The following is a 14,490-nucleotide window of genomic DNA, read 5'->3' on the forward strand; positions in this document are numbered from 1 at the left end:
TATATACTCCTGGTCAGTTGGAGGATGGTGGAGTTTGATGGCTCTGATACAGATAGTGTTTATGAATAAGTGGCAGGTCCTGGGTTACAGGTATCAGAACAGGTGGGAGCCAGCCACAGGATGTTGCTATGAGTCCAGACTCCAGTGAAGAAGAGACAGATAATCGCTGGTTAAACCCTCATTTCAGAAGGGTTCAAAGGCGCAGGGAACAAGTATTAGGAAAGAGATATTAAGGGGAGGAATGGGTTAATTACTGAAGTGATTTATTCATCACCTCCAGGTGCTGGTGGGGAAGAAGGGCGGAGTTTTCAATGTTGTAAATCCATCATGGACTTATGCTGGTATGGTGACGAAGTAAGTTAGTTCATTCTTTGCTATTTCACAGTTGTTCTTAGCGCTTTGAACTATTTATTTATTTATTTAATTGGATTTGTATGCCGCCCCTCTCCGAGGACTGCTGCACAGACATAAATCTTAAGATAAGGCAGGAAGCCTGGAGGAATGTGTTTATGTGCTCTAATTGCTAAAGATAACAGAGGAAGGGATGGGAATGCCTGTAATGCATTTTGAACAGGGAGCAGAAATAAAAATGAAGTTTTTGTTTATGAAATCTTGCATTCAGTAAGCGTTATTTCCAATTTAACCAAAGTTCTAACCAGAATCCAGAACAGAAAGAAAGAAAGAAGCATGGGGTGGTTTTTTTGGTCACTCTTTCCTCCTTTATCAAACCTAAAGCAATAAGATCAAGAGGCTTTGGAAGGACGCAAGACTGCAAAAAATTTTTATCGGGAAGTTGGCCACCGAGTCACTGATGAATGTTGTGTTTAATGGATGTGAATAATTTAATTGAATATGCTTTTTTTTTTCCATGTGCGTATGTATAATTGTTTGTCTTCACTGTTTATATGTTTGGTTTTTTAAGTATATATTTCAACAAAAATTTGTTTTTTTAAAAGAAGAAAGCGTTTACGGGTAAAAAAACATACTATTTAATTATTTCCTATTTCAAAAGTAATGAAGGATCATACTAAGGTACTAGAGGAGGAAGGACAATAAAAAAAACTATTAAGTATTCAATAAATAGTGCATAAACTTACTATCCTCAATGCGTTCCCCCCCCCCAGACCATTACTGGCTCTAAAGGTAGGCAAAGTTGGCTCTTCTATGGCATGTGGACTTCAACTCCCAGAATTCCTGACCTGCATGATTGACTCAGGAATTCTGGGAGTTGAAGTCCACAAGTCATAGAAGAGTCAGCTTTGTCTACCCCTTACTCTGCACCATTCTTATGAAAAGAAAACGTCACCTAAGCTCATCATGTGTGATTCCACGGAGGGGTGGGTTTTTTTGGGGGGGGGGCAGCTGGAATGTCGTAACCGTTGAAGGAAGGGGGGGCTCAGGCGGGACCCTCCCCGATTCTCACATTGCTGGTGTTGCTTCCCGTACTCTGGGGGATGGAGAAGAGCTCCGTGAAGTTGGGCACCGAGTCGCTGATGAACGTCACGTTGCCGTAGACGTGGTGTGGGAATTTGGCCCCCGTGGCAGCCTCCTCGACGATCCCGATCTGTGACGTCCTCACGTGGTACGGGAAGTTCTTATTGGCCGCCGAGGGCCTGGTTATAATCTGCGGAAACCAAGGGAGACAAGGCGGCAGCTGGATGAAGCCACAATTTCAGATTGCAGGGCCTTCCTCCGCGCAAACGTCCCCCTTCCTCTTTCTTCTTCCTTCCCCAGCAAGCTACACTGCTCAAAATAAAATAAAATAAAATAAAATAAAGGGAACAGTCAAAGAACACAGCTTACATCTGAATGAATTAAATTATTATTATTATTATTATTATTAATAATAATAATAATTAGATTTGTATGCCGCCCCTCTCCGCAGTGGTGCCTCTACTTACGAACTTAATTCGTTCCGTGACAAGGTTCTTAAGTAGAAAAGTTTGTAAGTAGAAGCAATTTTCCCCCCATAGGAATCAATGTAAAAGCAAATAAGGCATGCGATTGGGGAAACCACAGGGAGATTCCTCGACAGGCCCCACGGAGGCTTCTCCCCACCTTTTCCGGACCTGTTTCCTCCAAGGAGATTCCTAGAGAGGCCCCATGGAGGCTTCTCCCTGCTTTTTCTAGCCCCGTTTCCTCCCAGGAGATTCCAAGAGAGGCCCCACGGAGGCTTCTTCCCACCTTTTCCGGCCCTGTTTCCTCCAAGGAGATTCCTAGAGAGGCCCCACGGAGGCTTCTCCCCGCCTTTTCCGTTTACAGTTTCGGAGGCTCGGGCTTGTAAGTGCGAAATGGTTCTTGAGAAGAGGGAAAAAAATCTTGAACACCCGGTTCTCATCTAGAAAAGTTCTCATCTAGAAAAGTTCCCACACATTATTTGCTTTTACATTGATTCCTATGGGAAAAATTGCTTCTACTTACAAACTTTTCTACTTAAGAATCTGGTCAGGGAACCAATTCAGTTCTTAAGTAGAGGTACCACTGTATGTATGTATGTATGTATGTATGTATGTATGTATGTATGTATGTATGTATGTATGTATACCATTAAAAATCACTCATTCCCATCTAGTTGTCGGGACCTGGAGAAAGCCGACTCTGTGGGACCTAACCGGACGCTGGGACTCATACGGCAGAAGGCGGTCCCGCAAATAATCTAATCCTATGGCATGTAGGGCTTTATAGGTCATAACTAACACTTTGAATTGTGTCCAGAAACCTGGGAAAGCTCATGACCGCTCACATGGCTGCGTTCTGCACAATTTGCAGTTTCCAAACACTCTTCAAATAATAATAATAATAATAATAATAATAATAATAATAATAATAATAATACTGACTACAAGCATAGACATGATGCTGTGGCACAGATGATCCACTGGAACTTGTGCCGGAACTACCATCTACCAGTGGCAAAGAACTGGTGGGATCATAAGCCCGAAAAAGTGGTCGAAAATGAGGAAGCAAAACTACTGTGGGACTTCCGACTTCAGACTGACCGAATTCTGAAGCATAACACACCAGACATTGTGATCGTGGAGAAAAAGAAAGTATGGATCATCGACATCGCAATCCCAGGAGACAGCAGAATTGAGGAGAAGCAGCTAGAGAAATTAGTGAAATACAAAGATCTAAAAATCGAACTGCAACAACTCTGGCATAAGCCCGTGAAAGTGCTCCCAGTGGACCTTGGCACGCTGGGCGCAGTACCAAAGGATCTCAGCGGACATTTGGAAACCATCGGAATTGACAAAATCTCCACCTGTCAATTGCAAAAGGCTCCTTTACTGGGATCGGCAAACATAATTCACCGCTACATCACGCAGTCCTAGGTGCTTGGGAAGCGCCTGACTGGTGATGAAATACGAAATCCAGCATAGTGATTTTGTTTGCTGTGTTGTACTGACATAATAATAATAATTTATTAGATTTGTATGCTGCCTCTCTCCGGAGACCAAAGGTAGCCCCATGTAGAGAGCATTGCAGTAGTCGAACTTCGAGGTGATGAGGGCATGAGCGACTCTGAGTAAGGACTCCCTGTCGAAACAGGGCCGCAACTGGTGCACCAGGCGAGCCTGGACAATTGTAAATGGTGTGAATAGCCTTACCAGGAAAACCGCATGGGCGTACAGGTGAATCCCCAGTTGGATGCCGTTGACTATTTTCTCCCGAGCCCATTTTGGAATGCCAAAGTTAGCGATAAGCGCGGTCACCGGGACAGCAAAAAACCTACGAAAGAAAGTTTGGCTAAGGATGCAGACCCTTCTGCCTGAAGCATTGGATTTCATTTCAAATAGCCCTTGACGTACAATTGTTCATTTAGTGACCGCTCGAAGTTACCATAGCCCTGGAAAATGATGACTGGTTAACATACTTCCATGCTGGTGGGGGAATTCTGGGAGTTGAAGTCCACCCATCTTAAAGTTGACTTAAACTAACAACCAAGTGGGACCGCTAGCAGTGGTGGAATTGGGACATAGCCATAGCCCTTAAGACTTATATACTGCTTTACAGCCCCCTCTAAGCGGTTTTACAGAGTCAGCATCTTGCCCCCAACAATCGGGGTCTTCATTTTACCGACCTCGGAAGGACGGGAGGCTGAGTCAACCTTGACTCGATCAGGGTCGAACTGCTGACAGTGGGCAGAGTTAGCTTGAAATGCTGCGTTCTAATCATTGTGTACCATGAAAAGAAGGGAGGGAAGGAAGGAAGGAAGGAAGGAAAAAGAGAGTCATGGAGGGAAAGTAAGGAGGATCAGGAAAGGAAGGAAGGAAGGAAAGAAGGGAAGGAAAGAAGGAAAGAAGGGAGAAGGGAAGGGAGAGAGGTCAGGAGAGAGAGTCAGGGATGGATGGATGGATGGAAGGAAAGAAGGAAGGAGGGAAGGAAGCAAGGAAGGAGGGAGGGAGGGAAGGAGGGAAGGAAGGACGGAAGGACAGAGCGTCATGGAGGGAAGGTAAGGAGGGTCAGGGAAAGAAGGAAGGAAAGAAAGAAAGAAGGGAAGGAAAGAAGGGAGAAGGGAATGGAGGGAGGGTCAGAGGAGAGAGAGTCAGGGATGGATGGATGAATGTATGGAAGGAAGGAAGGAAGGAAGAAAGGGAAGAAGGAAGGAAGGACAATAGCATTTAAGACTTATATACCGTTTTACAAACTTCTCTAAGTGCTTTACAGAGTCAGCATCTTGCCCCAACAATCTGGGTGCTCCTTTTACCAACCTCAGAAGGACGGAAGTCAGAGTCAACCTTCGGTCAGGATCAAACTGCTGACAGTCGGCAGAATTAGCCTGCAATACTGCATTCTAACCACTGCGCCACCACGATTCTTCACACTCAAGTTATTTAACCTCTTATGTACTTGTTTTCAAAGTTTTTAATGCCTTTTATATTTTTATACCATCGTAAGCCTCCTGGAGTCACTCGTGACGGTGAAACAGGCAGCATATACTGTATATCTAATGCATAAACAAAATAATCTTTCACAGGAAACCCACCCCCTCAAAATAAACCAAATTCCTGCCCTGTTGATCATCTAAACCTACTCACCAGAGGGTATAAGCAGCAAAGAACGGCACGTAGAAAGGTTGTTTCTCCGGGAATTGTTTCAGAGTGATGAGAATGGCGTAGCAGAACCAGATGTAAGCCACAAACTGCAGGGCGATCAAGCCATATCCAGCTGGAGACTCATAGGTGTAAAGGACTTGTGCCTGGTCGAAGAACTGAGCACCGAAAGGAAGGAAGTGGGTATTAAGGAAAAAAAAACCCTTGGGGAAGTCACGATTTAAAATGAGCTACGCAGCTTCGCCTCTGGTAATATTGATCTGCTAACCCAGAGCGTGCGAAACATTTGTCAGGCCAATCCTAGAATACGGCTCACCTGTATGGAACCCACATTGCATATCTGACATCGACACAATTGAGAGAGTCCAGAAATATTTTACAAGGAGAGTCCTTCACTCCTCTGCCCACAACAAAATACCTTACTCCCCCCAGACTTGAAATTCTTCGATTAGACAACTTGCAACTCCATCGTCTCTGTTCTGACTTACCTATAATTCATAAAATCATATATCAAAATGTCCTTCCTGTTAGCGACTACTTCACCTTCAACTGCAACAACACACAAGCATGTAATAGATTTAAACTAAATGTCAACCACTGCAAAAAATGCGACTTCAGCAATAGAGTGATCAACGGCTGGAATGCCCTACCTGACTCTGGTTTCTACTCCTAACTCCCCAAAACCTTTAACCTTAGATTATCTACAATTGACCTCTCCCACTTTCTAAGAGGTCTGTAAGGGTGTGCATAAGCGCACCATTGTGCCTACCGTCCCTGTCCTACTGCCCTATTGCCTTTTATCATTACTTTTTCTAATGTTATGTTTACACAAATTATCATCCTATAATTGTTCAACAAATATAAATTTATTTATTTATTCATTTGATTTCTATGCCGCCCAATCTCCAAGGACTTGAGGCGGCTTACAACAACAATATAAATATTATTCTTTTTGAATTGTATTGTTTTTCTATTTGTGAATAAAAACTTATTTTTTAAAAAAATTAGGTCAAAAAAAATATTCCCCAACTAGAGAGTTCCTCCGACTCATTTTATTTATTTATTTTATTTATTTATTTGTTTGTTTGTTTTGTCCAATACTAATACAGTAATACACAATGAGGGTTATAGAGGATATAATCAGGTAGAATGTATTAAAGGGGGAATGGAGGAGAAAATAAAGGAGTGAAATATAACTATGAGAAAATAGCAGAAAAAGATATAGGTATAGAAGAGAACATATAGGAGATATAGGAGAGAGAATAGGACAGGGGACGGTAGGCACTCTGGTGCACTTATGTACGCCCCTTACTGACCTCTTAGGAACTTGGTGAGGTCAGCCGTGGATAGACTAAGGGTAAAGTGTTGGGGGTTAGGGGATGATACTACAGAGTCCGGTAGTGAATTCCACGCTTCGACAACTCAATTACTAAAGTCGTATTTTTTACAGTCAAGTTTGGAGCGGTTAATATTAAGCTTGTATCTGTTGTGGGCTCTTGTGTTGTTGTGGTTGAAGCTGAAGTAGTCATTGACAGGCAGGACATTGCAGCATATGATCTTGTGGGCAATACGTAGATCATGTTTGAGGCGTCATAGTTTAAGCTTTCTAGACCCAGGATTGTAAGTCTAGTTTCGTAGGGTGTTCTGTTACGGGTAGAGGAATGAAGAGCTCTTCTGGTGAAGTATCTCTGGACATTTTCGAGGGTGTTGATGTCAGAAATGCGATATGGGTTCCAAACAGATGAGCTATATTCTAGGATGGGTCTGGCAAAAGTTTTATAAGCTCTGGTAAGTAGTGTGAGATTGCCAGAGCAGAATAACCCTATTTATTTTATTTATTTATTAATCAGATTTGTATGCCGCCCCTCTCCGCAGACTCGGGGCGGCTCACAGCAATAATAGTACAATGTAAACAAATCTAATATTTAAGTTAATTTAAAACCCCAATTTAGAAACCAATCATACCAACAAACATACCATGTATAAATTCTATAAGCCTAGGGGGGGAGGGAGAGAAAATTTTGTATTCCCCCATGCCTGACCACAGAGGTGGGTTTTAAGGAGCTTGCGAAAGACAAGGAGGGTGGGGGCAACTCTGATATCTGGGGGGAGCTGGTTCCAGAGGGTTGGGGCCGCCACAGAGAAGGCTCTTCCCCTGGGTCCCGCCAGACGACATTGTTTAGTTGACGGGACCCGGAGAAGGCCCACTCTGTGGGACCTAACCGGTCGCTGGGATTCGTGCGGCAGAAGGCGGTCCTGGAGATATTCTGGTCCGGTGCCATGAAGGGCTTTATAGGTCATAACCAACACTTTGAATTGTGACCGGAAACTGATCGGCACCAATGCAGACTGCGGAGTGTTGGTGTAACATGGGCATTTTGGGGAAGCCCATGATTGCTCTCGCAGCTGCATTCTGCACGATCTGAAGTTTCCGAACACTTTTCAAAGGTCGCCCCATGTAGAGAGCATTACAGTAGTCGAGCCTCGAGGTGATGAATCCCCACGTGCGCAGGATCTTGCGGAGGAGGGAACCGCTAATTGCGAAGCTCAGAGACCACCAAGGACCCAGGAGTTCTCCTCCTCCTTCTGCTCCTCCTGCCAAACCCTTCTTCCTGCTGGCGCTGATGTTGACGCCTAGTTTGGTAATAAAACAGCTGCAAGAAAAACACCGGACTCTTGGAGAGCACCGAGGATCTCTCATTTCAACCCCGAGCTATAAATATTATCCTTTATTGCTAATGGTTGATTTGCAAGGCAAACTAGACAGGGAATTTACATTGGATCCAATTATTGACTCATCTAGCTGAGAAGATGGGTTCTTGTGGCCAGGACATTGCTGAGAGGTAATGGGTGGGTGGGGGGAGGAAACTATTTTTGCAGTTGTGAACCATGACAGGAAGGGCTGCGTGATCTAGGAAATAACCAGAATACAGAAAATGCAAAGTGAATTTGTGCAGCCCTTAAAGCAAGGGTGGAATTCAAAAATTTTCCCTACTGTTTTTGTAGACATCGCTTGGTGAGCGTGATAGGGAAGGATACTGCAAAATTCCCATTTCCTCCCCACTCCAGGGGGAAGGATACTGCAAAATCCCCAGTCCCTCCCCACTCCAGGGGGAAGGATACTGCAAAATCCCCATTCCCTCCCCACTTCAGGGGGAAGGATACTACAAAATCTCCCTTCCCACTCCATTCCAGGGGAAGGATACTGCAAAATCCCCAGTCCCTCCCCACTCCAGGGGAAGGATACTGCAAAATCCCCATTCCTTCCCCACTCCAGGGGGAGGATACTGCAAAATCCCTATTCCCTCCCCACTCCAGGGGGAAGGATAGTGCAAAATCTCCCTTCCCTCCCCACTCCAGGGGGAGGATACTGCAAAATCCCCATTCCTTCCCCACTCCAGGGGAAAGGATACAGTACAGTGAACCCTCGATCATCGCGAGGGTTCCGTTCCAGGACCCCAAGCGATGATCGATTTTTCGCGAAGTAGCGGTGCGGAAGTAAAAACACCATCTGAGCATGTGCAGATGGTGTTTTTACTTCCACCGCCGCAGCGCGTTGCTGGGGAGCGCGCGCGCGTTGCTGGGGCCGCTCCCCAGCTGGGGAGCGGATCTGGGGTTTCCCCAAGCGCGCGCGAGTTGCCGGCTCCGCTTCCCAGCTGGGAAGCGAAGCTAGGCTGCCCCAAGCTCGCGCGCGTTGCTGGGGCTGCTCCCCAGCTGGGGGAGCGGATCTGGGGTTTCCCCAAGCGCGCGCGCGTTGCCGGCTCCGCTTCCCAGCTGGGAAGCGAAGCTAGGCTGCCCCAAGCGCGTGCGCGTTGCTGGGGCTGCTCCCCAGCTGGGGAGCGGATCTAGGGTTTCCCCAAGCGCGCGCGCGTTGCCGGCTCCGCTTCCCAGCTGGGAAGCGAAGCTAGGCTGCCCCAAGCGCGCGCGCGTTGCTGGGGCTGCTCCCCAGCTGGGGAGCGGATCTGGGGTTTCCCCAAGCGCGCGCGCGTTGCCGGCTCCGCTTCCCAGCTGGGAAGCGAAGCTAGGCTGCCCCAAGCTCGCGCGCGCCCGCCCCGCCCGCCCACGCTGTTGCCGGCTCCGCTTCCCAGCTGGGAAGCGGAGCTAGGCTGCCCCAAGCTCGCGCGCGCCGCCCGCCCGCCCCACGCTGTTGCCGGCTCCGCTTCCCAGCTGGGAAGCGGAGCTAGGCTGCCCCAAGCTCGCGCGCGCCGCCCGCCCGCCCACGCTGTTGCCGGCTCCGCTTCCCAGCTGGGAAGCGGAGCTAGGCTGCCCCAAGCTCGCGCACGCCGCCCCGCCCGCCCACGCTGTTGCCGGCTCCGCTTCCCAGCTGGGAAGCGGAGCTAGGCTGCCCCAAGCTCGCGCTCCAGCCCACCGCCGCTGGGGTCTTACCGGGGCAAGAGGGGGAAGACCCAGGGAAGCCTCTGCCCGGCGGGGAAACTCCACCATCTACGCATGCGTGGAAGGGCACGCATGCGCAGATGGTGGAGTTTACTTCCGGGTTGAAAACTAGCGAAATAGCCCTTTCGCGATCCTTGAGGACGCGAAACTCGAGGGTTCACTGTACTGCAAAATCCCCATCCCACTCCTGGGAAGGATACTGCAAAATTTTCATTCTCTCCCCACTGTGGGTCCATTCTCTCCCCACTGTGGGTCCAGCCAGAGATGGTATTTGGTTCTCTGAACTACTCCAAATTTCCACTACCGGTTCTCTAGAACCTGTTGGGTTTCACCCCTGCCTCGAAGTATCCATAGCTGAAAAGGAACTCACCTCAGCTTCGTAGATAAACAGCACAACGTGGGTGATGGTATACAGGGTCATGTACACCGAGAGCTTGATGGAGCCCGTGTGGCTGATCCGTCCCCTGCCAAATAAGGAGCCATGAGCCAAAATTGCAGAAAAGGAAACCCCACCTTGCATGCTACAGTTCTTAAACAACCTTTTTTCCTCTTATTTATTTATTATTTATTTATTAGATTTGTATGTCGCCCTTCTCCGAGGACTCTCACAACAGAACAGCACAAATTCCAAGCTACTCTCCACAATCCTCAACTACAAGTCCTTTGAACACAGAGATGGGTTCCTACCCGTTCGGACCAGTTCTATAGAACCTCTAGTTCTTTTAAAATAGGAAATAATTAAATAGTATGTTTTTATCCATAAACGTTTTAATCATTTTAATCACTATCTAGAACTGAACTTTTATAGCAATGGAAGAAAACTGAGCTACTTGCCTAACCTGTTATCATACTGAACCTTGCGGGTCCAGCACAAAACCTTAAAATATTACTGTGCTCCTCAACGAATAATGCTGCCTATCGTTTGTCCTTTTTTGTGGCTATTCAAATAATGGGACTTAATCAACTGAAAAAGAGTCCAAGCTGCTATTTGAAAACTTACCTTGGTCGGTAAGCCACTCCCACGTGGTCACATGGTCAGCAAGCCACTCCTACCCCAGTCACATGACCATCAAGCCACACCCAAAATAAGCCACGCCCACAGCGTGGCAGTAAAAAGTTTGGCAGCCCATCACTGGGTGCATCCTGGAGTAAACCAGCAATAGAAGAAACCGGAACCCACACATTTGAACATCGCTCAACTTCCCAATCTGTTGCTTTTCCACCTCAATATTGTTCCTATATTTGTATTTGTATTTGTATTTATTAGATTTGTATGCCGCCCCTCTCTGAAGACTCGGGGCGGCTAACAACAACATAAAAAGACAATGTAAGCAAATCTAATATTAAAAATAATCTTAAAAAACCCAATTTAAAGAACCACTCATACATACAAGCATACCATGTATAAAATTCTATAAGCCTAGGGGGAAGGGAAATTTCAATTCCCCCATGCCTGACAACAGAGGTGGGTTTTAAGGAGCTTGCGAAAGGCAAGGAGGGTGGGGGCAACTCTGATATCTGGGGGGAGCTGGTTCCAGAGGGCCGGGGCCGCCACAGAGAAGGCTCTTCTGGGTCCCGCCAGACGGCATTGCTTAGTCGACGGGACCCGGAGAAGGCCAACTTTGTGGGACCTAACTGGTCGCTGGGATTCGTGCAGCAGAAGGCGGTCCCTGAGTTAATCTGGTCCGATGCCATGAAGGGCTTTATAGGTCATAACCAACACTTTGAATTGTGACCGGAAACTGATCGGCAACCAATGCAGGCTGCGGAGTGTTGGTGTAACATGGGCAAACCTAGGGAAGCCCATGATTGCTCTCGCAGCTGCATTGATAACCCTACTGATGAGAATGTGATTAGGAAAATATTAGAACATGCAGAAATGAGTAGATTACCAATTAGCAAGCAAGAAGAAAGAACCAACTGAACATTATGTGATATGGGAATTATTTTATCAATGGCCAGAGAATTAAAAATGGAAGTTGGAAATAAAATAAGGAGATCGGTGAAGAGTAGAAAACACATTAAGGTAGAGGTGTAAACAATCTGGTGATTGCTATTATTATGACTATTAGGATTATTATTATGCTTCATATTATTATATTCTTATTAGAGGATACGTTAATGGGGGAGAAATGAATAGGTTTACTACATTCAATACCATAATTGTAAGTTCAGAGAATTCGTATCAATGTAATGAATACAATTTAAAATGAAATTGGAATAAAATACGGTCTAAAATGAAATTGGAATAAAATACAGTCTAAAATGAAATTGGAATAAAATACAGTCTAAAATGAAATTGGAATAAAATACAGTCTAAAATGAAATTGGAATAGAATGCAATCTCAAGATGTAGATTAAAATATGATAAAATTATATTTCGCTGTCACCCCTGAACTCTACCCAATCAGTCCCACATATGCATAAGTAAAACCCATTCCTCCCCAATTCAGCCCATTCCCTCACTCTCTGTTATCATATCTTTTTTATCCCCATCAGCTCTGCTGGTACCTGGTAACTGTGAATCCTTTTCCAAGTAGGATGAGCATCAAAAGAAATATCAGAAAACTGACGGAAAACAGAAGCTTGGCTGGAATTGGGGGAAAGAACAAAGGAGGTAAGTGAGTGAATCTAAGCCAGTGAGAGATTTTAAATATTCTATTATCATAACAATGGGCTGAGACACAACAGTGCTCCGTAAAACGTAGTAATTTATCGATCGCATCTTATCAGAGATATCATAGAAACATAAAAGATTGACGGCAGAAAAAGACCTCATGGTCCATCTAGTCTGCCCTTATACTATTTCCTGTATTTTTTCTTAGCATGGATCAATGTTTATCCCAGGCATGTTTAAATTCAGCTACTGTGGATTTATCAACCACGTCTGCTGGAAGTTTGTTCCAAGCATCTACTAATCAAATAATATTTTCTCACATTGCTTCTGATCTTTCCCCCAACTTGTGATTGTGCCCCCTTGTTCTTGGGTTCACTTTCCTATTAAAAACACTTCCCTCCTGAAACTTATTTAACCCTTTCACATATTTAAATGTTTCGATCATGTCCCCCCCTTTCCCTTCTGTCCTCCAGACTATACAGATTGAGTTCATTAAGTCTTTCCTGAGAAGTTCTATGCTTAAGACCTTCCATCATTTTTGTTGCCTGTCTTTGGACCCATTCAATTTTGTCAATATCTTTTTGTAAGTGAGGTCTCCAGAACTGGACACAGTATTATTCCAAATGGGGTCTCACCAGCGCGCTATACAGTGGGATCACAATCTCCCTCTTCCTGCTTGTTATACCTCTAGCTATGCCGCCAAGCATTCCACTTGCTTTCCCTACCGCCTGACCGCATTGTTCGCCCATTTTGAATCTGTCAGAAATCACTACCCCTAAATCCTTCTCTTCTGGAGTTTTTTCATCTTATCTGTCGATAGCATCTTAAATAATAATAATAACAACAGAGTTGGGAGGAGCCTTGCAGGTTTTCTAGTCCAACCCCCTGCTTAGGCAGGAAACCCTACACTATTTGAGATGACCTCACCATCCCTGATAACCTACCCAAGATCTTAAGACTGTCATTTCCAATACCATCACTTGCATACTGCCCCCAGTATATGCAGAAGAACATCAGGCTGAGCACTGGAGAAAAAAAAGGAAACAGGTGACATTTTTTATTATTATTATTATTATTATTATTATTATTATTATTATTATTATGTCAATACAACACAGCAAAAGAGATCACTATGCTGGATTTCGTATTTCATCACCAAGTCGGACTCTTCCCAAGCACCTAGGACTGCGTGATGTAGCGGCGAATTATGTTTGCCGATCCCAGTAAAGCGGCCTTTTGCAATTGACAGATGGAGATTTTGTCAATTCCGATGGTTTTCAAATGTCCGCTGAGATCCTTTGGCACTGCGCCCAGTGTGCCAAGTACCACTGGGAGCACTTTCACTGGCTTATGCCAGAGCCGTTGCAGCTCGATTTTTAGATCTTCGTATTTCACTAATTTCTCTAGCTGCTTCTCCTCAATTCTGCTGTCTCCTGGGATTGCGATGTCGATGATCTATACTTTCTTTTTCTCCACGATCACAATGTCTGGTGTGTTATGCTTCAGAATTTGGTCAGTCTGAAGTCGGAAGTCCCACAGTAGTTTTGCTTGCTCATTTTCGGACCCCTTTTTCGGGCTTATGATCCCACCAGCTCACTCCGTTATATAGCGCTGGGACTCGAACCGGTGAACTGCCGACTTTTCAAATAACAAGCTCAGCGTCTTAGCCGCTGAGCCACTGCGTCCCTTTCTTGGGTATAGACTTGATGATGTGCCTTGATGCATCATTCTTTCTTTGCACCCGACAGATTTCAATCGCTGCTCTTCCCTTCCTTTTGGCTTCTCTTTCCTTTCTATTATTGGCTCTTAAATGACAGCCCTCGTATTTGCTAATTCCTTCCACCACCACCTGTCTCCACCTGCCCTTTTCCCAAACAATTCTGGGAATCGCAGAACTGCCGTTATTTATACAGCTACCAATGTGAATATTTACGTGCAATCTGTCTCTTGCCATCTGTTCACAGAAAATGTAGCACTTTTTTCCCAAGTAGAAGATGTAGATGCAAAAATCACAGGAATACAGGTTGGCTCAAAGGGAAATACTTGGATCTTCTAAACCAGTGTGTTTCTCAACCTTGGCAGTTTGAAGATGGGTGGACTTCAACTCCCAGAATTCCCCAGCCAGCAATTCTGGGAGTTGAAGTCCACCCATCTTCAAACTGCCAAGGTTGAGAAACACTGTTCTAAACCAAACCTAGACTACCGGTGGAAATAAATTTAATAGGAACTTTCCCGTAAGCAAAGTCACCTAGTTGGCTTTCTTGCCTAAGGCGGGACTAGAACTCACCATCTCCTGGTGATTGGTCCAAAGTAACCCAGTTGGCTTTCTTGTCTAAGGCGGGACTAGAACTCACCATCTCCTGATGATTGACCCAAAGTCACCCAATTGGCATTCTTGCCTAAGGCGGGACTAGAACTCACCAT

General features: G+C 45.5%; 2 protein-coding genes across 2 annotated transcripts in view; one reads left to right on the top strand and one right to left on the bottom strand.

Annotated features, from left to right (window-relative positions):
• LOC139173885 (toll-like receptor 13) overlaps positions 1-14,490 on the top strand; it is a 54,021-nt gene that overhangs the window by 5,494 nt on the left and 34,037 nt on the right. Inside the window, 1 exon segment of the mRNA XM_070763760.1 lies at positions 11,949-12,066. The gene's annotated coding sequence lies outside the window, so the exon portion shown is untranslated.
• TMEM145 (transmembrane protein 145) overlaps positions 1-14,490 on the bottom strand; it is a 36,425-nt gene that overhangs the window by 1,499 nt on the left and 20,436 nt on the right. The window contains exons 9-14 of the mRNA XM_070763762.1: positions 13,011-13,091; positions 11,961-12,039; positions 9,820-9,913; positions 5,040-5,212; positions 3,609-3,729; positions 1,424-1,624 (exon numbers count right to left, since the gene is read on the bottom strand). Of these exons, the coding sequence (XP_070619863.1) occupies positions 1,424-1,624; positions 3,609-3,729; positions 5,040-5,212; positions 9,820-9,913; positions 11,961-12,039; positions 13,011-13,091 (749 nt within the window). The remainder of the gene's footprint in view (positions 1-1,423; positions 1,625-3,608; positions 3,730-5,039; positions 5,213-9,819; positions 9,914-11,960; positions 12,040-13,010; positions 13,092-14,490) is intronic.

Source organism: Erythrolamprus reginae, chromosome 11 (assembly GCF_031021105.1).
Source record: "Erythrolamprus reginae isolate rEryReg1 chromosome 11, rEryReg1.hap1, whole genome shotgun sequence".
Classification (NCBI taxonomy): Eukaryota; Metazoa; Chordata; class Lepidosauria; order Squamata; family Dipsadidae; genus Erythrolamprus; species Erythrolamprus reginae.